The following is a 27,152-nucleotide window of genomic DNA, read 5'->3' as shown; positions in this document are numbered from 1 at the left end:
CTCAAAGCGGTGCAGGGAGATTGACTCAGATCAAGCACACCTAAAACAAGCAGTCTGTTCCTTTATATCCATGAGAACTTTTCTCACTGACTAGCAATCCCCCGTTTCCCCTCCCTCCTCCTCCTTCCTCCCCCTGTAGCAATTACGTAAGCGCAGGTGCATTAAGTAATCTTGGCCGCGGCAGCTCGTTAGTAAGTTTTCCTTCTGCAAGTTATCTTGTCCTTCTGCTAAAGGTGCACAGGCCTCATTATTTCTGCTTTAGACCAGTTAGAACTGTTGCAACTGATAACGGCTGTTACACCTGGCCTTTTCGGTCGATTAAAGTTCAAACATGGAGGGACTCTTGTCTGCTGAGGCCTAAAACCAGGAAGGCTCCATACTCTTGTGGCCTTCCACCCTCCTGAGTTACGTAGGGTTATGCTTAGTGACACCAACAAGATCATTTGGATTATGTGGTTGCCATTTTCAAAACACAGATATGGTGCTTTGCTGAGACTTATCTGAGTTTATTCAAGAAACAAACAACCCCAGAAAGCTTCAGCCAGGCTTTGCATTTATATGTGCTGAACAGACACATCTCCCCATCTCCTCTGACACTACCCCAAAAAATATCTTCTACTTGAAGTGACTGGAGCTTTGTTGACATTAGAGAGGATAAATCATCCATATTCAGGAAGTAAAATAATGGATTTTATGCCACTCTGAGGGAAAAAATGTTTTTTCAACATGTCCTTTTCTCTTTCTGCCAACAGATAGATTTTGAAAGGCTGTTTCCTGGCCTATTGATATGAGTGGTTAGAAAATCAACTTAGGTTTGCCTAAATTTCTCTGTTGTAATCCTTAGGACAGTGAATGGAAATGCCAATGTAGAATCTGTTAGTAGACTATGGAATCATACTGAAAAATTGAATTTTAGGTGCTCTCAGTTCTTAAAAATCTGCATAGTTAAATTTTTACCTGTAAATTAGTCAAGAGTTTGGAACTATGAATCCTGTCCCTAAACTATACACAGATTTAAAAAAAAAAAGTATTATATTTTCTCTGCCCTAGAATGGCCTTTATAGATAGATGCCTATCACCATAGGAAAGACTATTCTTTAACAAGCTTTTATGTCTAGGTAGAGCTGTGTGGAAAATGTTTGTTATCACATGCTTGTTTTTTGCTGGTTCCACTTTCTGGTATTGTACAGGGTGTTTTTTGTTTTCTTTATTTACTATTTTTTGCAGTACAGAAAGTGGTTGTCACACTATAAATAGCATTTCCTGACTACAAATAACTTCTAACCCACTCACAACTATAAAATGGAAGCCTCTGGTATCTGGTGTGGCAAGAGGTTGAGTGCGAGTTATATCACTCTGTAACAATATTCTGTATTGTTGTTCTTTGAATAATCAACAAAGCATTTAATTTATTTTGTGTGGCAGTATTCTCATGTCAGAAAGGAGAGGATAAATGGGCATTTTTTTTACTATTTTTGGGACCATAACTGTGTAATCCAAACAGTCTAACATGGTGATTTTTTTAGGGCAGTCAGGGGATTAAAAAAATTAATTGTGATTAATCGTGTGATTAATCACCCTTTTAAACAATAATTGAATACCATTTATTTAAATATATTTGGATGTTTTCTACATTTGAAAATATATTGATTTCAATTACAACACTGAATACAAAGTGTTCAGTGTTCACTTTGTATTTATTTTTTGACAAATATTTGCACTGTAAAAAACAAAAGAAATAGTATTTTTCAGTTCACCTAATACAAGTACTGTAATGCAATCTCTTTATTATGAAAGTTGAACTTACAAATGTAGATTTATGAACAAAAAAAAACTGCATTCAAAAATAAAACGATATAAAACTTTAGAGACTATGAGTCCACTCAGTCCTACTTCTTGTTCAGACAGTCTCTCAGACAAACAAGTTTGGTTACGTTTGCAGGAGATAATGCTGCCCACTTCTTCTTTACAATGTCACCTGAAAGTGAGAACAGGTGTTTGCATCATGCTGTTATAGCCAGCGTTCCAAGATATTTATGTGCCACATATGCCAGACATTCATATGTCCCTTCATACTTCAGTCACCATTCCAGAAGACCTATGTCCATGCTGATGACGGGTTCTGCTTGGTAACAATCCAAAGCTGAGCAGACAGACGCATTTTCTTTTTCATCATCTGAGTCAGATGCCACCAGGTTGGTTTTCTTTTTTGGTGGTTCGGATTCTGTAGTTTCTGCATCTGAGTGTTGCTCTTTTAAGACTTCTGAAAGCAAGTTCCACATCTTGTCCCTCTCAGATTTTGGAAGTCACTTCAGATTCTTAAACCTTGGGTTGAGTGCTGTAGCTATCTTTAGAAATCTCTCATTGGTACCTTCTTTGCGTTTTGTCAGATCTGTAGTAGAAGTGTTCTTTAAACGAACAACATGTGCAGGGTCATCATCTGAGACTACTATAACGTGAAATATATGGCAGAGTGAGGGTAAAACAGAGCAGAAGGCATACAATTCTCCCTCAGGGAATTGAGTCACAAATTTAACTAATGCGTTAGTTTTTTAACGAGCATCATCAGCGTGGAAGCATGTCCTCTGGAATGGTGGCTGAAGCATGAAGGGACATATGAATGTTTGGCATATGTGGCACATAAACACCTTGCAATGCTGGCTACAAAAGTGCCATGTGAATGCCTGTTCTCACTTTCAGGTGACATTGTCAATAAGAAGCGGGCAGCATTATTTCCCGTAAATGTAAGCAAACTTGTTGGTTTTAGCGATTGGCTGAACAGAAGTAGGCCTGAGTGGACTTGTAAAGTTTGACATTGTTTTGTTTATGAGTGCAGATACATAATAAAAAAAAAAGCACCTCTACATTTGTAAGTTGTACTTTCACAATAAAGAAATTGCACTACAGTACTTCTGGAAGGTGAATTGAAAAATACTTTTGTTTATAATTTTTATACTGCAAATATTTGTAATAAAAATAAATATAAAGTGAGCACTGTACAGTTTGTACTCTGTGTTTTAATTGAAATCAATATATTCGAAAACGTAGAAAAGCATCCCAAAATATTTAATAAGTTTCCATTGGTATTCTGTTGTTTAACAGTGCGATTAAAACTGCGATTAATTGCAATTAATTTTTTTGAGTTAATCGCGATTAATTGACAGCCCTATTTTTTAAAACAATGATGTTCTAATTTTCTGATTAACAAACATCTGTTTTATCATTAAATCATTTTATCTTGACTTTTAAGCTTTTTGACTAGTGTTATTTTAAATGAAAATGTATAGTACTTACAACCTGCTCCAAATATGCTAGGCACTTTGTAGACACGTAACAAGACATTTCCCTTCCAGAGAGTTTACAATCTAAATAGATAACACACAGACACAAGGGGAGAAGAGGAAATAGAAAGAGATCTCTGAATAAAAGTTGCAACACATCAGTTCAGCTCCTTGTTCCCCACCTTTGACCCACTAATGTATGCTCAACATTGTTTCCACATTTCCATTAGACCTTTATTTACTCAATCAACAGACTTTGTACTGCCATAAAATAGTTTCCAATGGTGAAAAATGGAAAAATCTAATATATGAACCATTGTATCTGTAACTAGTTTACAGAACTACTCAGAATATATTATTTTTCTTTTAGAGGAAATAAATGTATCATGGTAATTTTTTTTCCTTCAGAAGTAGTATTCATTTTTATTTGATAGCTCTCCTCCCTTTTCTTCCCTTGCCACCAGTTTTCTAATCTGGGATAATTTTTTACCAAATATTTTTGCTATAATGTTATGATAAACATGAGTAAAGTCAATTATAATTGACTTTGTAACTGTTACTTTATCACCATTTAGTAACAGAAAGCACTTGCAGATAATTAAAAAAAAATCCATATATTACTTGTGAATCAGTATGGTTTACTGGTTATTAAAGGAAGATAACTGTTCCTGAAGTTTCTGAAGCTTCTTTAAAAACAATGGGTCTTTAAAAAATAAAGTCAGTGGAGCTATGATATGAGGGAGTAAATCCTCATTTAAACAAAAATAACTGTAAAGTTGTAAGAACTGTGGTGAAAATTTATGGAAGGTATGTTTGAGTCTGCAATATCTAAAACAGTTCTATAGTACAAATGAATTTTACTTTAGATTTTCAGTGCTACCTGATAGTAGTATGTATGTAACCCACACAATGATGAGTTGTGTTAGAACATTTTTAGTCAGTCTGAACAAACTATGATACACGTGACCTAAGCTGGCATAAGCAGAGAGGGCTAGGCTGTGGAGCCCTTGCTCATGTGAGTAAATGTTCACCAATGTGAGTTTTCTCACTGATTTTTGAATAATCTAGCCCAGAGTGGGATAAGCAACTTAATTATACTGCGAAGAGTTAAATATTACAACTATTTCAGTTCAATACAGCACCTGGCAACAATCCTCAGATACTTTAGGAAAATTGACCAACTGTCTACCTGAGAGAGCTTTTTATCTGCAATGTGGACAATATTGCTCATATGTTTATATTTAATATTTCCTTCTTTGTATTTGTTTTGACCATAAACAGCGCAATACAGTGTAGTTATTTACCTTTAGCACCCTAGCTGCAAACACAGAGTTGATGTCATTGGTGCTGCCATTGCTAAACTGAAAAGAAACCCGTGCACAGTTATTGTCTTTTTTTTTATATTTGCAGTTAACTCATTACTTAGTCACAGTATTTTCATATTCTTTTAGCTGTAGATTCTATGTCATGTTGGTCACAAACAAAGCACGTTGTTTTTAGTATTAAGACTTAGTTCAGAATAAAGAGGTATATGAGAAAGGAGAGGATTTAGTAACAATTATTGAATGTAAAGTTTATTCCTTTGGTCTGGTCTAAACATGAAGTTGCCCATGTTTAACTGAACCGATGTAAACTCATGCAGCTTTGTGCGTAGATGCTGTTGTATTGGTTTAAACCTTGCTTTCTAAAACTGATACAAGCCTGATACAAGGTATACTGTGATAAGCCAGATTTAAACCAATATGTGTCCACTAAGGGATTTGTGCTGGTTTAACTGAATTGATTTTTAAACCATTTTAAGTTAAATGGATGCAATTTCTATATACAGACTAGCCCTCAGTCTGTTCCTATATTAATGCTAAAAGTAAGTAGCTTTTTAAGCATAAAAATGTAACGAGAACAGCTCAGAACATAGAATACAGAATAATATAAGTAACAGACTATAATTACTGCATAGTGCTCTCCAACTTGTTAACAAAGGCCACCATATTCTGATACTATGAGTTCCAGTTGGAACAACAGGGAACCCTCATTAGCCTGCTCCTTCAGTGAAAACTGCTGTTGAAGGGGGCGAACCTTCTGAGAAAGCCAGGTACAACCTACAATACAAAATTAAAGTTTGACTTTAAAGCTAAATTGAAAACTGAATTACTCAAATGCACAACCTTTACTCCAGCCACACACTTCTTCATGGACAAATAACTCTATAGACTTGATCAGTATATGCACACCTATAGTCAGGACCAGCGCTAGGGGTTTTAGCGCCCTAGGCACACGGTAATTTTGCCGCCCCACGCGCTGGTCCTGCAGCTCCGGTGGAGCTGCCGCAGTCTTGCCTGCGGACTGTCGGCTGCTCCCGCGGCTCTGGTGGTGCTGCCGCAGTCGTGCCTGCGGGCGGTCCACTGGAGCCGCGCGAGCAGCCGACCGTCCGCAGGCATGACTGCGGCAGCTCCACCGGAGCCACAGACCAGCAAACCCTCCGCAGGCATGACTGCGGCAGGTCCACTGGAGCTGCCTGCCGCCCCCGCCGGCAAAATGCCGCCCACCAATACTCCTGGCGCCCTAGGCGATTGCCTAGGCCGCCTAAATGGAAGCACTGGCCCTGCCTATAGTTGGATTTATATTTGTGTAGTTGAGATTTTACATTTGAATGTGATTTAGAGGAATTGGGTTGTGTGCTTTTGTAGTGAATTATATGTTTGAAGTGCAAGGGAAAGAGGAGTCTGGGCATGTCTACACACAAGTTATACTGATTTATCTTAAATTAGTGTAGTAAAACTTGTGCAACTTTTTGTGTGCAGACTTATTGAATTTAAAACTGGTTCTGTCAGTTTATCTTGTACCTGCAAATTCACGAGTGCAAGATAAACAGATATAAGTCAGACTTAAAACTGATAGAAGAGTCAGGTTTCAGAGTGGTAGCCGTATTAGTCTTTGCTGATAAAAGAGTGTCCATATGCAAACTTGAACTGGTTTAAATTTGTATAAAATCACACTTTTAATCCTGTACAGCTAATCCAGGTCAAAGAAAGCAATAATATGGGTAATATGATGTTATGGCATGTAAATAAAGATTCCCTTAACTGATAGTCGTGTTGATGAGAAATAAACTAGATCAACCTCAACTCTAAGTTAGGAAGTTTTTTGTGTGGGCATATACGGTATGCTAAGGCACTGAAATTAACCCTATATATACTAGCAGCAAAGAGTCCTGTGGCACCTTATAGACTAACAGACGTTTTGGAGCATGAGCTTTCGTGGGTGAATACCCACTTCGTCAGATGCATCTGACGAAGTGGGTATTCACCCACGAAAGCTCATGCTCCAAAACGTCTGTTAATCTATAAGGTGCCACAGGACTCTTTGCTGCTTTTACAGATCCAGACTAACACGGCTACCCCTCTGATACTTGACACCCTATATATACTATAACCGTATAAATGCTGCATGCTATATTTATGCAATATGTCCAAGTTGTGGTTGTTGTTGGATTCACAACTATGAATGTCCTTACTTCTGTGCATGTAAAATCTGAAGAAAAACATTTTAGTACCATTTCTTTTGCATTTATAACTACTAGTTGGTCATGATTTTGTTGATTGATTGTGTTGCCTTTGCTTTGCTACATATATTTTACCATTTTGACCCATGATTCAATAAAGCTTTTACTGAATTAATTACTTGCTTACGTCTGCATTTTCCTAATATATAGTCTTTTTTGGGGTGGAGGATGGGTATAATGGTATTGGACTTTGTAAGAGCTTTTAATCCCTGGATAACTTCCTTAAATTATGCATTCAGACTATCTGGTAAACTTAAACAGAGAATTAAAATTTCTCTGCTGTTTTTCAGACAGTGGATGAAATAAAAATACTCAAAGAATGCCAAGAGCTAGGATTTGTAAACAGAAGGAATGCTAAATAGATAAATAAATAAACAAATAAACTAATAGAAAGGTTGACATGTTTATATTTGGAGAGGAGAAGACATGTTTTGAACTTCATTGTATATTTTGCTGTTAGGATTCATTAGCTGAAACAAATATAGTGATTCACCTTCACTGTAGTTGTCAAACCCATTGTGTGTTTGAAAGGTTAATCTTTAACATTTTTTCCCATTGTTGTTTTTCATCTTTAATTACTAACTTCATGAAGAAGACGCATAAAGTTTTGTATCTGAAGCAGCCCAAGTTTCCCTGATATTCCTATAAGGAATCATAGAAGGGGTTAGTATTATGATGAGCCCTTAATCACCATGTAAGAAATTGAACAGTGTGTAACAGGCATGAACACTTTTTTATAACAATTTTAAAATATCATTTGAATAGTGCATTGTCTCCTGTACAATAAGTAAACTTTTACTTTTTCTCCCTCTTGATTGACACATTTTTCTTCTAACAATTCTTCATTCCCTTTCCTATTGAATTGCTTTTCAGTAGCGTAGAAATCTCTGCAAATGTAAACTTTTAAGCGGACTTGGTCTCTGGTACATTGTTTGAACAGTAAGATTCTACAGAAATTAAATGAAGGAAGTAATTACCATAGTAGTACCCGTGGCAACAACTCTACCTGCTGCTATCAAAGTACCCCATGTGCGCTCAGTGGCAGTGAGGCTCTGTTATATTAGCTAGACCCCATGAAAGGGTTGTAGTCTTAACATTGGCATATGTGGCATTGTGTGTGTTAAGAGTGCCAGTGGCAGAACTGAGACACCTGCAGGTTCAGGTTCTTTGCAAGAAATTTGCTTTTAATTACTTAATTTTTGTCATCTGTAAGTAGGGGTAGGTGATTTACCTCTGTAACCTCATCAAAAAGTGTCTGTGTGGGTGTGGTGGCTGTAGGGAGTGAGTTGTTTTCTCTTACTTCCGTGCATATGCAGCCCACCCAATAGAGCAGACAGGTGGATAGGTGGGGGAACTGGGATTCAACGGAGCTAGAGTCACTTCAGGGAGTATTCTCTCCTGACACTAGGAGAAGAGCCATTAGGGAGCCAGAAGAGGATGAGGAGCAGATGTAGTAGGATAGCAGTCTTGAATTTGGAGAGAATCGTGATTCTACTGTGAGAGAACACGCAGGCTTAAGTGTTTAGCATCAGTACTACATGGATTGTTTGTAAAATATCTGTGCTCCTTAGAAGAATAGATAAGATGGCCTCAATATTTCCTTTAATTAACTATAGTGAACACCTGGGGAACCCTGCCAATACAGAGGCAGTGTTGATGAGTATTCTCAGGCAAGTTTTATAGCAGTGAGTCAGGATTAGAGCTCTGCTTTGTACTATTTTTAATCCCACAACCATCCTGCCCTGCAATACCTACTCCCACTGCCTCCAGTGTGATTTACCATGTGTCAAGCTGGTTCCAAAGTATTTTAGATTTGTATCGGTTCAAAATTTGGAGCAAACTGACAAAATACTCATAAAGGTCTCTGCTTTTAAAGATTAAAAGATTAAAAACTTTTATAAGATGTGTGTCCTTCTAGTTAGTGTTATATCAGTACTTATTATTTTTTTAATAAAACAAATTATTTTGATATTTAAAATTATGCCCCTTTTTTCTTCTGTTCTGTTAGAGCAGGGGTCGGCAATCTTTGGCACGCGGCCCATCAGGGTAATCCACTGGGCCGCGAGACATTTTGTTTACGTTGACAGTACGCAGGCGCGGCCCCTCACAGCTCCCAGTGGCTGCGGTTCACTGTTCTTGGCCAATGGGAGCTGCGGGAAGAGGCGGCTAGCGCATTCTGCGGCTCCCATTGGCTGGGAACGGTGAACCGCGGCCACTGGGAGCTGCTGGGGGCTGTGCCTGCGGATGATCAACGTCAGAAAAATGTCTCACGGCCCACCAGCTAATTACCCTGAATGGGCCGTGTGCCGAAGATTGCCGAACCCTATATTAGAGGGATACTGTCAACTTTTAAAACACAGTGTCACCTGAAAATAGTGTTATAATAACTGAAGTCAATTAGGGGGTTTAATTTTTTTCTTTGTGCAGTTTGTTTGCATTGTGCATTTGACATTACTTTGTTTATAGGCAGTTTTGCTATTTTGTTGACTGCGTGCTCCTCCCCAGACCCTGCTATAGTTTTACCAGGAACAGTAGCAGCAGAGCTAAAGCTGAACAGTAGCGACAGCGGGCAGCTGTGTGCACAAAGAGGAAAAGAAGGGGAAGGGAGGTGAAAGAAGAATGGTAGTGTTGCTCTTGTGGCCATCTAAAAGACTCCTAAGCACAAGTAGAGGAAAAGAAAACATCTTTTTTTAAAGGAATTAAACACATGTAACAGTGGCTCTCAAACTTTTTACTGGTGACCCCTTTCACACATCAAGCCTTTGAATGTGACACCCCCCCCTTATAAATTAAAAACACTTTTTAATATATTTAAGTATTTAACACTGTTATAAATGCTGGAGGCAAAGTGGGGGTTGGGGTGGAGGTTGACAGCTCACAACCCCCCCAGGTAATAACCTTGTGACCCCCCTGAGGGGTCCCAACCCCTAGTTTGAGAATCCCTGACATACAATATTTAAAAGCTTTCATCCTTAGTTATTAGAATGCATAAAATGGCAACCTGTTTTGCAACAATTGATGAAGAACTTTCTTAGGCTATTCAGGCAGGTTTCCTAGAGGGTTTTAAAGAAGAGAATGTTCACAACTGTATTACATAGCAAAGCTAATTTCATCCTGTCTTCTATCTTTGTGCAGAAGAAGTTGAAGAAGAGTCTGAAACTACGAATGAGGCCGATTTGACTGATAAACAGAAACATCAGTTGAAACACAGAGAGCTCTTTCTTTCTCGCCAGTATGAGTCTCTTCCTGCAACACATATCAGGTAACAAACTTCAGGAAAGTTTTTTTTTTTTTTTTGGTGGTTGCAATGGGCTGCCCACTCTACTCCACCCCATTTGGAGCTCGAGACTTGTATGGTTGGGATTACAACCCTGAGCTGTTTGTGAGAGGACTCAGACATTTCAAAAGAAATTTACTCCAACCTGTTTGTTACTAAACCTGAAAGACACAATAGCTGGATTTGGCTAAATGTTGCAAGAGCATTTTTGCCATCATATCCTTAGAGATCTTTTATATTTAAACAATCTTAAAACTTGTAACTTGGGCTTTTAATTTTACGTTATCATGCTTCTACCCATACCTCCCTTCATTTTTAAATTGCTCTGATGCTATTGATGAGTAAAGCAGAAAAGAGTTGTAGTTGATTTCATACTGGAAAATGCTCTGAGCATAGGTGCCATCCCCACTGATGAAGGGAGCTCTTTGTGTTTGTTGGGAAAGAGGATCTAGAAACTAGAAGGGATGCAGTGATAAAGAGACGAGCAAAGGCAAGTGGAAGAGAAGGGTACAATTATGGGCTGGTAATGCAAGGGAATTTTAGCTCTCACAGTACATCCAGCCCAGTCTATCACTTGAGAAGTCATCAGTAGCTGGAAGCTCATCCACCCTGGTCAAAGGAAGTACTTTCCATTGCTCAAGAGAGGGCGTTTGTGGCCTAGCGGATAGGAGAGAGGACTGGCAGTTGAATAGAACAGAACTCATTCCCAGCTCTGTCACAGACTCACTGTGTGACTTTATTAAGTCACTTAACTTCTGTACTTCAGTTTCTACATCTGTGGGTTGTTTACACAGGAAGTTACACAGCACAGCAAGCTAGTAAAAGTACCTTTGTGCATTTTAGCTTGATACACTGTAAAGTGTACTAAGATAAACCACCAAGGGCACTTTTAGTGCATGGTAAGAGTGTCCACACATGGAGTTACTGTGGAATAGGTAGTGTGCTGTAAATTCATACCTAACTTGCTGCACAGTAACTCTCCCTGTAGACAAGCCCTATAAATTGGAGGTGATAATGATTGCTCAACTTTTCATCTAACTTTGAAATCTGTACATGAAAGTCACTCTTAAGTATTATTATTTATTACAGGAGAGCTCCTGCTCTAGTAGAACAAATGACCTTTGTTCACCTGCTCCAGTGCAATGGTTGCTGTAACATGAGGCATAAGTAGAGTAGAACCTCACTAGCACACACTTCACTTGTCACCCCGTAAAAATACTACAGTATGCTGTAGCAATTACCCAATATAGCACACACATGCGCAAAATGGTGAGTGCACTCTCATCTTACCAAATCTTAATTACTTTTACCAGATACCTTCCTGAACCGTTGTGTGTGCTGTAATGAATTTTTAAAATGAAACTGCATTTGTCAAAATAAATGGACATAGTATTGCATTATCCTTGCTTTGAATTGTGCTTATTAATTTACACAGTTCAAATTCTCAATAGTTCTCTCAGTTTTTAATGTGAATTACTGAAAAAATTGGTGGGGAAGTAGAAGACTCCTTTTCTTTTTCTCCCTCCCACCCCAGTAGCACTCAAACAAAGAGCCAGAGTCTCAGGGTACATCTACACTACGGGATTATTCCAATTTTACATAAACTGGTTTTATAAAACAGATTGTATGAAGTCGAGTGCACGTGGCCACACTAAGCACATTAATTCGGCGGTGTGCGTCCATGGTCCGAGGCTAGCGTCGATTTACGGAGCGTTGCACTGTGGGTAGCTATTCCGTAGCTATCCCATAGTTCCCACAGTCTCCCCCGCCCCTTAGAATTCTGGGTTGAGAGCCCAGTGGCTGATGGGTCAAAAATCATTGTCGTGGGTGGTTCTGGGTAAATGTCGTCAGTCATTCCTTCCTCCGGGAAAGCAATGGCAGACAATCATTTCGCGCCCTTTTTCCCTGGCAGACGTCAGGATGCCATAACACGGCAACCATGGAGCCCGTTCAGCTTTTTTTTTTTTTTTACAGTCACCGTATGTGTACTGGATGCCGTGGACAGAGGCGATACTCCAGCACTACACAGCAGCATTCATTTGCTTTTGCATGCTAGCAGAGACGATTATCAGTCGTTCTGTACCGTCTGCTGCCAGTGTAAATTGGCAATGAGATGACGGTTATCTGTCCTTCTGTACTGTCTGCCGCTATCATGGGTGCCCCTGGCTGAGGTCGGCCTGGGGCGCAAAGGCAAAACTGGGAATGACTCCCCGAGTCAATCCCTCCTTTATGGTTTCTAAAAATAGAGTCAGTCCTGCCTAGAATTTGGGGCAAGTGTACTAGAGAGCCAGTGTATCAGAGAGCACAGCTGCTCCGTGTCAGATGCCACAGAAATGTTGAGCTACATGCCATTCACGGGGGGTGCCCCTGCAACAACCTCACCCATTGCTTCCCTCCTCCCCCAACCTTCTTGGGCTACCGTGGCAGTGTCCCCCCCATTTGTGTCATGAAGTTATAAAGAATGCAGGAATAAGAAACAGTGACTTGTTAGTGAGATAAAATGAGGGAGAGGCAGCCTCCCGGTGCTATGACAGTCCAGGCAGGACATTAAGCGGTGCAGGGGAGAGGAGCCCAGCATGCTGCTGCTATGATAGTCCAGGCAGGGCAGAATCTTTTTTTTACACAGGAAAGGGAGGGGTCTGATGGAGCTCAGCCCCCAGTTGCTATGATGAGGACGGTTACCAGCCGTTCTGTACCATCTGCTGGGAATGACCGAGAATCATTCCTATTTTCACCCAGGCGCCCCCGGCCAGCCTCACCTGAAGCCAGCCAGGAGCACTCATGGGTTGATAACAAGGATGGCTACCAGTCCTACTGCACCATCTGCCACCGGGCAGGGGAGAGGAGTGGATACTGCTCTTCACTGCTGCAGCATCGCGTCTACCAGCAGCATTCAGTAGACATAGGGTGACATTGAAAGAAGTCAAGAAATGATTTCTTTCCCTTTTCTTTCACGTGGGGGGAATGGAGGGAGTAAATTGATGGTCTATTCCCTGAACCACGCCGGACAATGTGTTTGAACCTACAGGCATTGGGAGCTCAGCCAAGAATGCAAATACTTTTTGGAGACTGCTGGGGACTGTGGGATAGCTGGAGTCCTCAGTACCCCCTCCCTCCCTCCATAAGCGTCCATTTGAGTCTCTGGCTTCCCGTTACGCTTGTCACGCAGCACTGTGTAGCCTGTAGAGGTTTTTTTCAAGTGCTTTGGCATTTCGTCTTCTGTAACGGAGCTTTGATAGAACAGATTTGTTTTCCCATACAGCGGTCAGATCCAGTATCTCCCGTGCAGTCCATGCTGGAGCTCTTTTTGGATTTGGGACTGCATTGCCACCTGTGCTGATCAGAGCTCCACGCTGGGCAAACAGGAAATGAAAATCAAAATTTCACGGGGCTTTTCCTGTTTACCTGGCCACTGCATCCGAGTTCAGATTGCTGTCCAGAGCGGTCACAGTGATGCACTGTGGGATACCGCCCAGAGGCCAATACCGTCGATTTGCGGCCACACTAACCCTAATCCGATATGGTAATACCGATTTTAGCGCTGCTCCTCTCGTCGGGGAGGAGTACAGAAACCAATTTAAAGAGCCCTTTATATTGATATAAAGGGCCTCGTAGTGTGGACAGGTACAGCGTTAAATCGCTTTAACGCTGCTAAAATTGGTTTAAACGCGTAGTGTAGACCAGGCCTCTGGTAGTAAAAATTGTCCTAGCTCCATTGAATGGAGCTATGCTGATTTAAACCACCAGAGGTTCTGGCCCTTCAAATGGGAAAGACGTAGTGCTGATGGGTGAGGAGAAATGATGCAAGTAAATAAAGGGGCACAGACTATCCAATAAGTTCCTGGACTGCATTGCAGACAACTTTTTATTTCAGAAAGTTGAAAAAGCTACTAGGGGGGAAGCTGTTCTAGACTTGATTTTAACAAATAGGGAGGAACTTGTTGAGAATTTGAAAGTAGAGGGAAGCTTGGGGGAAAGTGATCATGAAATCATAGAATTTGCAATTCTAAGGAAGGATAGAAGGGAATACGGCAGAATAGAGACAATGGATTTCAGGAAGGCGGATTTTGGTAAGCTCAGAGAGCTGATAGGTAAGGTCCCATGGGAATCAAGACTGAGGGGAAAAACAACTGAGGAGAGTTGGCAGTTTTTCAAAGGGACGCTATTAAGGGCCCAAAAGCAAGTTACTCCGATGGTTAGGAAAGATAGAAAATGTGGCAAAAGACGACCTTGGCTTAACCACGAGATCTTGCGTGACCTACAAAATAAAAAGGCGTCATATAAAAAATGGAAACTAGGTCAGATTACAAAGGATGAATATAGGCAAATAACACAGGAATGCAGAGGCAAGATTAGAAAGGCAAAGGCACAAAATGAACTCAAACTAGCTATGGGAATAAAGGGAAACAAGAAGACTTTTTATCAATACATTAGAAGCAAGAGGAAGACCAAGGACAGGGTAGGCCCACTGTTCAGTGAGGAGGGGGAAACAGTAACAGGAGACTTGGAAATGGCAGAGATGCTTAATGACTTCTTTGTTTCGGTCTTCACTGAGAAGTCTGAAGGAATGTCTAATATAGTGAATGCTTACGGGAAGAGGGTAGGTTTAGAAGATAAAATAAAAAAAGAGCAAGTAAAAAATCACTTAGAAAAGTTAGATGCCTGCAAGTCACCAGGGCCTGATGAAATGCATCCTAGAATACTGAAGGAGTTAATAGAAGAGGTATCTGAGCCTCTAGCTATTATCTTTGGGAAATCATGGGAGACAGGGGAGATTCCAGAAGACTGGAAGGGAGCAAATATAGTGCCCATCTATAGAAAGGGAAATAAAAACAACCCAGGAAACTACAGACCAGTTAGTTTAACTTCTGTGCCAGGGAAGATAATGGAGCAGGTAATTAAAGAAATCATCTGCAAACACTTGGAAGGTGGTAAGGTGATAGGGACTAGCCAGCATGGATTTGTAAAGAACAAATCGTGTCAAACTAATCTGATAGCGTTCTTTGATAGGATAACGAGTCTTGTGGATAAGGGAGAAGCGGTGGATGTGATATACCTAGACTTTAGTAAGGCATTTGATACAGTCTCGCATGATATTCTTATAGATAAACTAGGAAAGTACAGTTTAGATGGGGCTACTATAAGGTGGGTGCATAACTGGCTGGATAACTGTACTCAGAGAGTAGTTATTAATGGCTCCCAATCCTGCTGGAAAGGTATAACAAGTGGGGTTTCGCAGGGGTCTGTTTTGGGACCGGTTCTGTTGAATATCTTCATCAACGATTTAGATGTTGGCATAGAAAGTACGCTTATTAAGTTTGCGGACGATACCAAACTGGGAGGGATTGCAACTGCTTTGGAGGACAGGGTCAAAATTCAAAATGATCTGGACAAATTGGAGAAATGGTCTGAGGTAAACAGGATGAAGTTCAATAAAGATAAATGCAAAGTGCTCCACTTAGGAAGGAACAATCAGTTTCACACATACAGAATGGGAAGAGACTGTCTAGGAAGGAGTATGGCAGAAAGAGATCTAGGGGTCATAGTAGACCCCACAAGCTTAATATGAGTCAACAGTGTGATACTGTTGCTAAAAAAGCAAACGTGATTCTGGGATGCATTTACAGGCGTGTTGTAAACAAGACACGAGAAGTCATTCTTCCGCTTTACTCTGCGCTGGTCAGGCCTCAGCTGGAGTATTGTGTCCAGTTCTGGGCACTGCATTTCAAGAAAGATGTGGAGAAATTGGAGAGGGTCCAGAGAAGAGCAACAAGAATGATTAAAGGTCTTGAGAACATGACCTATGAAGGAAGGCTGAAGGAATTTGGTTTGTTTAGTTTGGAAAAGAGAAGACTGAGAGGGGACATGATAGCAGTTTTCAGGTATGTAAAAGGGTGTCATCAGGAGGAGGGAGAAAACTTATTCACCTTAGCCTCCAATGATAGAACAAGAAGCAATGGGCTTAAACTGCAGCAAGGGAGATTTAGGTTGGACATTAGGAAAAAGTTCCTAACTGTCAGGGTAGTTAAACACTGGAATAGATTGCCTAGGGAAGTTGTGGAATCTCTATCTCTGGAGATATTTAAGAGTAGGTTAGATAAATGTCTCTCTGGGATGGTCTAGACAGTATTTGTCCTGCCATGAGGGCAGGGGACTGGACTCGATGACCTCTCGAGGTCCCTTCCAGTCCTATGAGTCTATGAGATGGTAAATGCAGACAGAAGTTGGCAGGAGTAAGAAGATGAGCCCTACTCCCTTTGGGAGAAGTAAGAGGAGAAAGTTAGAAGTGAGTTACTTAATTTCATTGGTGGACTTGCCTTTCTCAGTTGCTTTAGGTTCCCAGGCCTAATGCAGAGCTTGAAAACTGCCCAACACCATCTCCCATGATGAAAACTATCTATGTTGCTATGCTTGTAATTTAAAGGAAGAAAAGTAGTTCACACTGTTGAGCATGTACTATCTTTAATTGATTTACATTGGAAAAAAACTTTCTAGTTAAAAACTTCTTAATAATGTAACTGACTACACTTCTCTTGCTTTTGTTACACCTTTTTACCCTGCTTAGCGTCACTCTGTTTTGTTCCTTCATGGTGTAACTTTGTTATTCTTAAATCACTGAAATATGCTTTTAACATTAAACTCTGTTTTAACATTTTTTTGTTTTGTTTCGGAATATAAATTATGTTTAATTTTCTTGAACTATAAATTTGGGGAGTGCTCGTGGAGGATTACAGACTTTGGGCCTGATTCTCATTTACACTAAGGCCCCTTTATGCCCCTGTGGTAGCCTTAAAGTGGGTGTAACTTGAAGACTTCTGTCAGTTTGAAGTTAATGGGGTTACAGCAGTATAAAACTATTGTAAGTGAAAGGAGCCCTGCAGAGTTGAAAACTTGGATTTTTTAGAATCTCTATATTTGTCTGATTGCACATTAATTCAGACCATTTTTCTGAAGCAAAATAAAATAAATGATCGCTGATCCCCCCCATTTAAATTTTTTTTTTTTAAGTTTGAGTGGTTTGCTCATATAGACATATCAGACCCAAAGAGCTATGTTTTACAAAGGGCTAGCCATTTAGTTAGGGTGTGTCTCCACTGCAGTTAGACATTCAAGGCTGGCCCATGCCAGCTGGCTGTTTAATTGTGGTGCAGACATTTGGGCTCGGGCTGCAGCCTGAAATCTGGGATCCTCCCACCTCTCAGTCCTAGAGCCTAGGTTCCAGCGTGAGCACAAATGTCTGTATTGCAGGTAAACAGCACCTTAGCCCGAGCCCAGCATGGGCTGGCCACAAGTGTCTAATTGCAGTGTAGACATACCCTTAGTTACATTAAAGAAGACATACTGAGGGCTAACTTGACCCTCACTTTCTCACTGCAATTCTAAACTCCTAGTTTGATTTTGGTATTTATATGAATCGAAGAATGTTGAAGGGGAGGGGTAAATCATGCCTAACTGCATGTTGGTTAATTTGACCAGATAACCATAACAAGTTATTTAGTGTATTTGTCAAGCACTAGGCACACAGTATAAAAATAATGTCTAAGTATCTAATCTTTTTCTAACAGGGTTGTTTTTAAGATACCAACTTTTATGCCATATGATTAATATGCCATGTGAAATGTTTTGGCTCAAATTACTTTTACTGTAAACTGAAAAGAGAATTTATTCTGTTTAAAACTATTATATGTCTGAGAGTTTAATACAGTAAACCAGGGGTCGCAACCTATGGCACACTTGCCAAATACGGCACACGAGCCAATTTTTAATGGCATGCTGGAGCCTGGTGGACTCCAGCGTGCCATTAAAAATCCTGCCAAGCCCGGCCTGCTCTCCTCTGCCCTCTGCTTCCCCGGTGGGGGCAGGGAGCAGAAGCATAGCCGTGCACACGGGGTGGGCAAATGGCCCCACTCTCCCGGCACAGCAAGCAGCGGCGTCTGTGCTCCCAGGCCGGAGCGCCGGGCCGAGTGCAGCAAGCTGCTGGCCCCTCCCCCTGCCTTCTCCCCTCCCCTGGAGCCCTGCTGCTGCGCCCAGCGCTCTGGAAGTTGGGGCTGCTTGCTCCTGCAGGGCAGCGTTTGGCTCCACGGGAAGGCAGACACGCTCCCCCCTTCCCTGGAGCCATGTCGCCCTGCGCACTCCCGCGGGGCAGCGTTTGGCTCCGCAGGGAGGCAGACACGCTCCATGCTGAATTGGAGCCATGCCGCCGCCGCACGCAGCGCTCTGAGGGCCGGATCTGTGCTCTCCCACGGTGCAGCGTGTCTGGCTCTGCGTGGAGCCTCAATGTAAAGGGTCCAGAGCTGGGGGTGTTGTATAAGGGGTGGGGGCAGTCAGGGGACAGGGAGCAGGGTGGGTTGGATGGGAGGTGTGGAATCCCGGGGTGGGTGGTCAGGGAGCAGGGGGGGTTGGATGGGGCATGGGAGTCCTGGGGTTTGTGGGGGGGCAGCGGGTAGATAGGGGTCAGGGCAGTCAGGGGACGGGGAGCAAGGAGGGTCCTGGGGGGGGCAGTTAGGGTGGGGGGTCTCTGGAGGGGGTGGTCAGGGGACAAGGACTTGGGGGGGTTGTATGAGTTGGTAGTTCTGGGGGTCCTGTCAGGAGGCAGGGGTGTGGAGAGGGGTTGGAGCAGGCAGGGAATGGGGGGGGTTGGATGGGTTGGGAGTTCTGGGGGTCCTGTCGGGGCGGGGAGCAGTTGGATGGGGCATGGGAGTCCTGGGGGTCTGTTTGGGGATGGAGGTGTGGATTAGGGTCAGGGCAGTCAGGGGACAGGTAGGGGATAGGGTCCAGTCTGGGAACAAGGAACAGGGAGGCTTAGATAGGGAGTTGGATCCTGGGGGGCAGTTGGGGGCAGGGGACCCCAGAGGGGGTAGTCAGGTGATAAGGAGCAGCGGGTTTGGAAGTTCTTAGGGGGGCAGTCACCCAGCCCTCTCCCCGAACCCTGACCCCCCCCGCACACACACACCACGCCATCTGCCCTGAGCCCTGCACACCCCCCAGGCCCCTGCCCTGAGCCCTGTACCTCCCTCATACACACCGAGCCCTCCACTTGACTCCTTCATCCCCCACCCAACCCTAGCTCTGACTCTGGCACCCACACCCATACCTAGCCCCCCCTCTGCCCTGACACCTCCAGCCCCCAGCCCTGACTTCAGCCTGCCCCCAGCCCTCTGGGTCCTGGCTGCTGGTCCCGCACAGTGCGCTGCTGGTCTGGGGTTCTGGCTGACGGACCCTTGCCAGCCGGAGTCCTGGCCGCAGGCCTCGCTCAGCCCGCTGCCGGCCTAGGTGAACTGAACCCCAGAGCAGCAGTGGGCTGAGCGGGCCGGCGGCATAAGATCAACATTTTAATTTCATTTTAAATGAAGCTCCTTAAACATTTTGAAAACCTTGTTTATTTTACAATACAACACTAGTTTAGTTATATAATATATAGACTTATAGAGAGAGACCTTCTAAAAAACGTTAAAATATATTACCGGCACGCGAAACCTTAAATTAGAGTGAATAAATGAAGACTCGGCACACTGCTTCTGAAAGGTTGCCGAGCCCTGCAGTAAACTATAGTTATTATATTACATTAGGTTTCTTTATTAACTTATAGGAAGCTTAATACCACAGCATCTGTGGTTTTCTTTACCATAATTTGATCTGTTCAACCATGACATTTAAATTGTTTTTTCTGCTGGAACTGCTACCTAAGCACAGATACTAGAAAATAATGAATGTGTGAGCAGTGACTTCAGTAGAATATGATGGCTACAATGTTTATTGAATAAACAGAGCGTACTCTTCTGTTTTGTTTCTTCATGTGGTGTTTTCTAACTTTCATTGTTTTATTTTATGTGATGTTCCTACACTTCAGTGTAACTTGTATGAAAAGGTTCAAATGGTTGACTGTGTTTTCAGGTTAATTAACTATTTCGTATGATTGATGCACAGGATTACTTGCCTCTTTGAAATTTGTTTTTTCTTTTTTATGGTCCCTAGTTAAGAGCGATTTGGGGAAGCCTGTATATGCTTAGGCTGTCTCAGGGGTTTGACTTAATCTCTGAAACCATTTATAATTGCTCTCCGAACCGAAGTACTTAAAAATATTCCTTCACAACCATTTGAAGGAACATTGTTATTGCTATTAACTTATTCAGCAGTATGTATAGCACCTTTTTCATGGTTTTTGTTTGATTTGTACCTGATAGTAAATGTTCTGGTTCAGTTATAATTTCTTGCTGTAATGTTTGTTTGGCTTTTGTGTACCTCGTCTCAGAAGTCCCAATTAAAATAAGGCTAGCATCTCTCAGGCTGCCCTGTACAACAATTAAAAAAAAAATCTTATAAAATGTAATGCAACATGAGTTGTGTGGAGCCAGACAGGCTGCATGTGGATTGGGAATAGAAAAATGTTTTAAAACCAATGGGTGATTGTGAGAACAAGATTTCAAACAAGCAGACTTGCTGATCTAAATTTAATTAACGTTAAATATTTTTATTGGAAAATGTTAGTTAATTGATTGATAAATACAAGTGTGTGTTTTTGTGTGGAGAAATCAATTTGAACAGGAGGATAATAATGATAATTCTCTTAATCACATGAGAACAATTACCATGACAGTATTAGAAAGAAATCTGGTAAGTTATTTACTGATCAATATTCTTCTAGGTCAATTCAGTAGTAGTTTTTATCTTTCTCCCACCCAAGCCCAAAACCAGTTGCTGTTTCTTGCTGTGATCCACAGGGCAGAATTTCGTAGATTTTTAAGGCCACAAGGGACCATTTTGATTATGTAGCCCGATCTCTTGCCTAACGCAGGCCACAGAATTTCATGCAGCAGTTCTTGGATCAGTCCCAGCAACTTGTGATTGAATGAGAGTAATATCTTTTAGGGAGACATCCAGTCTTGATTTAAAGACTCTGAGGAATGGTGAACCACATCCTTTGATAACCTGTTCCGGTGTAGTCTCTTGTCACGGCAATAAACTAATTTTTTTTCTGGATTTTGGGGATCTTAGTAAGGAAATGCTTGGGTATTCCTATCCCCAGCTCACATTGTTCGCTGGCCTGGGGGAGAGAGATTGTTTCAAGATGCTGCAGAATTGGCTGAGCACCGTATCAGAGCTCTGAAATCAACATAGCTGCCAAGTATTATGCAGCTCCATGTGTAACCTTTTATGCTAATTATTTAATAAACAAGTCTGCATATTTGCCAATTAACATTAATTAACATATAACCATAAATTTCATCTTAAAAATTTTTCATTGCATTAGTGCTGGTTAAAGTCGTTAGAAAATTAATTATTAATGTAAATGCAATTCTATCCCATTTTGCATGTGCATTATGGTAAAGTCTCTAATTATGTGATAACATACAATTTTTCTCATTTATGCGATCTATAGAATTTGAACCCAGGATCTTCAGACTCGCAGCACAGACCTCTTACACTTGAGCTGAAGAATCAGTTGATAGTAGAAGACTATCTTCTGTATGGACCAGCCCTTAGACAGAGTGCATACTTTGTCAGAAGGGTGTAACAACGAGTACCAGGATTCTTGGGTTCTATTCCTGATGATAGTTGTTAGAGAAAAGGTTACAGATAGGATTTTAAGCACATAGTTATTCTACCTTCATTCTGAAAGATGACGATGATGAGATGTAACTCCGTCATAGTAGAGGCTCTGTCATATTATTCAGCTCTGTCTGAAGTGATATTGTGCAGCCTCTCAGGTATCTTATTTGTAAATGGGTAGGAATATGAGCCCTTGATCAGTAGAGCTTTGAGCTTCACAGAAATAGCAGCAGCACTCAGGGAAAGAAAGCAGACAAGAACTCTTAGCTCCCAGCTTGGTGCGCCATCACCAGGCCAAAGAGTATTTAGAGGAGGAGAATCTCTCTCTCTCCCCTCTTCTCCCCCAATGTATGTGAGTGTTATCCAAGATTCAGGCAGTCATGGCAGTGTTGCCAAATGGGTAAATGTCACATTAGGTCTATGACACTTGGCAAGTCTGTGTCAGTAGTACCTTCAGAGCAGTTGGGAGCAGAGTGTGATGTAAAAGGAGGAATCACAGAGGTATGATGCATGATAACAGCAGTGGTAGGTGGCTGAGGAGGGAGTAACCTAATTGTTCCTGTAGGATACTAGCGGTTGTAAATTGTACTGATTTTTGTCTGTCTTGCTCACTTGGGTATGAGCAAGCAGCAACTCTTTAAATGAGTATAGGCACTAGTGAATCCCTATTGGAGCCACTAGATAAGGGTTGAGGCTCTTTGTCTGAGAAGTGCAGAGATGAGGAAGCTTGTACTGCCATTTCCTTTCCTATCGACAAAAAACTTCATGTACCAAGGCTGGCAATCTTTTATGGAAATGTACTTCACTTATAAGTGCTTTGTTTTTTAAGAGATGATTAAGAAGATGAAGGAAGTTTAACATTTTCACAAAATATTTGTAAACTTTAACCTAGTGTGATGTGGAGAAAAAATTGCAAAGAATCTAACCGCTGAGATAGTTCAGTTCTTAACTTTTATTCAAAGTTTTTGAGCAAAAGCCAAGTACACTGAATTCATTATAGTTCAGTTCTGAAATGATGTTTACACTTAGTTTTCACTTTCAGCCTCTAATATTTTCTTGCCCTTCGTCTTCACTCTGTTCAGCACGGCAGCTCAGTCAGATTCCTCAGGAACTGTACTTATAAACACATTGTGCCTTGTTTTATTAGACTTTTTGTCTCCTGGCCAGACAAAAATAACATTGGTTAGTGCCAGTCAACGCATGTCAGACAATGCACTGTCTATAGCTATGTATATACAACCACATGTAGAGGTTATAAATTACAGAGAGGTACATGATAAATTTTAGATATCATAAATTAATTTATCACGTGTTTGATTATGTCATGTTTTCTGTGCAGTATCCATCTTCTCAGGAGTTACACCAGCATTCAGACCCTGAGAGCTGCTTCCATCAACTTGCAGCGAAACTTATTCCTAAATGTGGAATTCCTCCCCCCCACCATTTAAAAACTTTGGCCTGAGGCCCAGGACAGGCAAGACAGAGGGTATACTGCAGATAGCAAAAATGTGGTTTTAAAGTCGCAACATGTCGTGTTATAACAGTATAACAACAGTATAATCTTGTGATTGCCAATCTTGGCACTCACATTTAGCCCTCAAAGGGTTCAGTATGGAGATTAAAGCTGTGACATTTTTAGGTATAGAAAAGTTATTTTAGGTCATTTTTAGAAGTCTTTGAACCATGATTTTGGGCTGATCTGGGGGACCTAATGGTTCCTGGTACAATTGCAACAGTCTCAGGGGCTCTCTAAGTTACATCAGCCTGCCCCTAGCCTAGGGCTGTCTTCTTCAGTACCTGTGCAGGTGAAATCTGCCGTAGCTGGATATGGGACTTTTACAACCTGTTTGTGCTGCTCCAATCCCTTTACCTGATGGGCTGGAGTGAGGGTGAGAATCTTATGTATTGTAACTTAGGTATCTGACTTAATTTACAGGCATAGGGATATGAACAATAGTCTTTAAAAAATCTCTGAAACGTAAAATATTTTTTTCTTCAACACATCTAACACGTACACAAAACATGAAGGTTTGGTCTGGTATCAAGTTTTTATTGGCACTTACATGGGATGATGTGCGTTACTTATAAGTGGCATGGCCATATCAAGATCATACTGATAAGTGTGTGTGTGTGTGTGTGTGTGTGTGTGTGTGTGTGTGTGTGTGTGTGTGTATTTATATTGCTTGCTGAATGGTAGCAATTTCAGGGTTTGGAAGGGTCACTTGCAGGGCTATATACAAATAATTCAACTTGTAGAAACTCCAGCCAATCACACCGCTGTATCCAGCCCCCCAAAAGAGTTTCCTTCTGTAAACCTGAGTATGTCTATCCTTAGCTCTCCGTACACTGTTCCTGAGTCCTGTCTGTTCCCCGAACCTCACCTGGTAAACTTACAGCAAACAGCTAAGATCCAGTTTACACTACAAACTAGAACTATACTATAATCAGTACAGGAGACAATGGTGTTGAAACATAGTTGCATAAGCCTATATGGTGGTTTGAAATTAGAACATGTGATTTCTGACCTTCTAATTTAGTGAGCACTTCACTAGACCCTTTTGTCTGCTAGTGTATCTAAATCATTATTTAGAGAGATAGATGAAGTTAGAGGTTCTGAATTGATTTGTTGAGACAAAGAAAGCAGTGGTTTGCATATGCAAGCAAAGTAAACTATTATTGAGTAATGCAAGGTCTTTTTTATCTGGAGCTTTTAAAGGTAACTTGCAGGACTAAGGTCCTTCCACTCGGGAAATATTTTACCTTCATCTAAACCAGTGGTTCTCAAATTTTTGTACTGGTTACCCCTTTCAAATAGCAAGCCTCTGAGTGAAACCCCCTCCGCCCCCTAAATTAAAAACACTTTTTTATATATTTAACACCATTTTAAATTCTGGATGGAAAGCTGGGTTTGAGATGAGGCTGACAGCTCGCAACCCCCATATAATAACCTCATGACCCCCTGAGGGGTCCCGACCCCCAGTTTGAGACCCCCTGATCTAAACTGTATGTGGTGCCCCTCCTTGCCACACTGATGGGAGCCATGTAAATGCTAACAACATATAAAATAAATGTTATGGGCCAAATTCTTCCCTGGGATAGCTTGCACAACTCCATTTAAGTATACAGTGGCCACTGATTTCAAATTTGGTCTTTACTATATCCTTCTGTAACATGGAGATATTTTGGAATTATGTCCCTCCTGACTATTTTCTGATCTGAAACCAGACAAGATCTACATAAGATTGAGCCTTTGATTTTTCAAAGTGAAGTCTGGAGAGAGAGAGAAAAGCTGAAAAATCCGTAGATTCTTGTATACATATACTCAGATACTTGCACTTACTAGTTCATTTGGACATACATAATTTGATCCCCTGTTCGTTCTATTTTTTAATTTTTTTTGATGAAAAATAAATAAATTAGGTAGTCTCCAGTTTACTCATCTTATTTTGGCCCCAGACATAGATCACACTTACACAATTTTGCACCTTGGCTTTGATATGCATATCTAGACAGTGATTGTTGAGTTTCTGTGGTTACACAAATCCCCGTAGTATTCAACCATCAAGTGTGAGAGGCTTGTTCTACGATGTTTCAGGCCGCAGAATAAACTACTGTTGTTTTAATTACTATCCAGCCAATTATAAACCAATTACAGTGCAAATCATCCCACCATCACTTTTGCGTATCAGTTGAAATTAAAAAATTTAGCGTTCACTAATGATTCTGTTACATTAGCTAAGAAAAATCTTAATACTTGGCAACCCAGTGGCAGTTGGGAACAGTTTGCAACTGTTTGGGGCAATCTATGTATTGTTTTTCTCTTTGCTTTTATATTTTAATTGTACAATGGTTTGTGCTCCAAATGCAAATATGCCTTCAATCTGTAGCTCCCTATTTGTAGTATGGTCTCTGGCATGTGTCTCCAACAATAAACGGTAGCCCAAGCCCCTTAAACTGGGTTTGAAATAATGATGCATAAGCATGTTTGCCATTGGTTTCACTGTAATTATTGATCCAGCATCATGTGACCTATGGGTGCTCTGCAGACACAACTATCTCCACAGATCACAGATTGGGAATCACTTTTGCAGTTGGCTGATAAATGAAGGGCTGTTTGAAAGGGATAAGGACTAGTTCAGAGTGCATTATTGCCAAAGAGCTTAAGTGGCCAATGCCAGGTGCCCTAGAGGGAGAGAACCTAACAGGTAATGATCAAGTGATCTCTCTCCTGCTGTCCATCACCACCCTCTGACAAACAGAGGCTAGGGACACGATTTCTTACCCATCCTGGCTAATAGCCATTAACGGACTTAACGTCCATGAATGTATCCAGTTCTCTTTTAAACCCTGTTAGAGTCCTAGGCTTCACAACCTGCTCAGGCAAGGAGTTCCACAAGCTGACTGTGCGCTGTGTGAAGAACTTATTTTTATGTGTTTTTAAACCTCCTGCCCATTAATTTTATTTGGGGGTCCCTAGTTCTTATATTATGGGAACAAGTAAATAACTTTTCCTTATTCACTTTCTCCACCCTACTGTTGATTTTATATAGTTCTATCATATCCCCCCTTAGTCTTCTCTTTTCCAAGCTGAAAAGTTCTGACGTCTTTAATCTTTCCTCATATGGGACCCGTTCCAAACCCCTAATCATTTTAATTGCTCTTCTCTGTACTTTTTTTAATGCTAGTGTATCTTTTTGGAGATGAGGAGACCACATCTGTACGCAGTATTCAAGATGTGGGCGTACCATGGATTTATATAAGGGCAATAAGATATTCTCCGTCTTATTCTCTATCCCCTTTTTAATGATTCCTAACATTCTGTTTGCTTTTTTTACCGCCTCTGCACACTGCGTGGACATCTTCAGAGAACTATCCCCAATGATGCCAAGATCTCTGTCCTGATAAGTTGTAGCTAAATGAGGCCCCCATCATATTGTATATATAGATGGAGTTATTTTTTCCAATGTGCATTAAATTAAATTTCATTTGCCATTTTGTTGCCCAATCACTTAGTTTTGTGAGATCTTTTTGAAGTTCTTCACAGTCTGCTTTGATTTTAACTATCTTGAGCAGTTTAGTATCATCTGCAAACTTTGCCACCTCACTGTTTACCCCGTTCTCCAGATCATTTATGAATAAATGAATTGAGTAGGGTTGGCCCAGAACATAGAGTCCCAGGGCTTTTAGGGTGAGTCAGGAGTCCTTCAATCCATGTAATTTGTTGTCCATCTGCTTCAGAAACAGAGCCTTGGAGGGAGTAGGAGACCATCCCCTATTGGCCTTCTTTGACTCCTTGGCTGGGGCCATGGATGGGGATCAGTGCTGGCTCGTTGCCAGCAGGGCACTACACACCAATGCCGCGGTGCTGAGTGCCGAGTTGGACCTTTCCTCCGGGGTCCATCAGGAGTGCTTTGAGTCTGATCTCATGCTCTTTCTTAGTCCTAGGTTTAAAGGACTTGCAGATTCAACACTTATCACTTAT

General features: G+C 41.3%; 1 protein-coding gene across 1 annotated transcript in view; it reads left to right on the top strand.

Moving 5' to 3' along the window:
- MTA3 (metastasis associated 1 family member 3) overlaps window positions 1–27,152 on the top strand; it is a 213,261-nt gene that overhangs the window by 30,312 nt on the left and 155,797 nt on the right. The window contains exon 4 of the mRNA XM_050951856.1: window positions 9,979–10,105. Coding sequence (XP_050807813.1) covers window positions 9,979–10,105 — 127 coding nt within the window. The remainder of the gene's footprint in view (window positions 1–9,978; window positions 10,106–27,152) is intronic.

Source organism: Gopherus flavomarginatus, chromosome 4, assembly GCF_025201925.1.
Source record: "Gopherus flavomarginatus isolate rGopFla2 chromosome 4, rGopFla2.mat.asm, whole genome shotgun sequence".
Classification (NCBI taxonomy): domain Eukaryota; kingdom Metazoa; phylum Chordata; order Testudines; family Testudinidae; genus Gopherus; species Gopherus flavomarginatus.
Note: the sequence above shows the minus strand (reverse complement) of the source record. Positions and strands in the feature narration are given on the sequence as shown.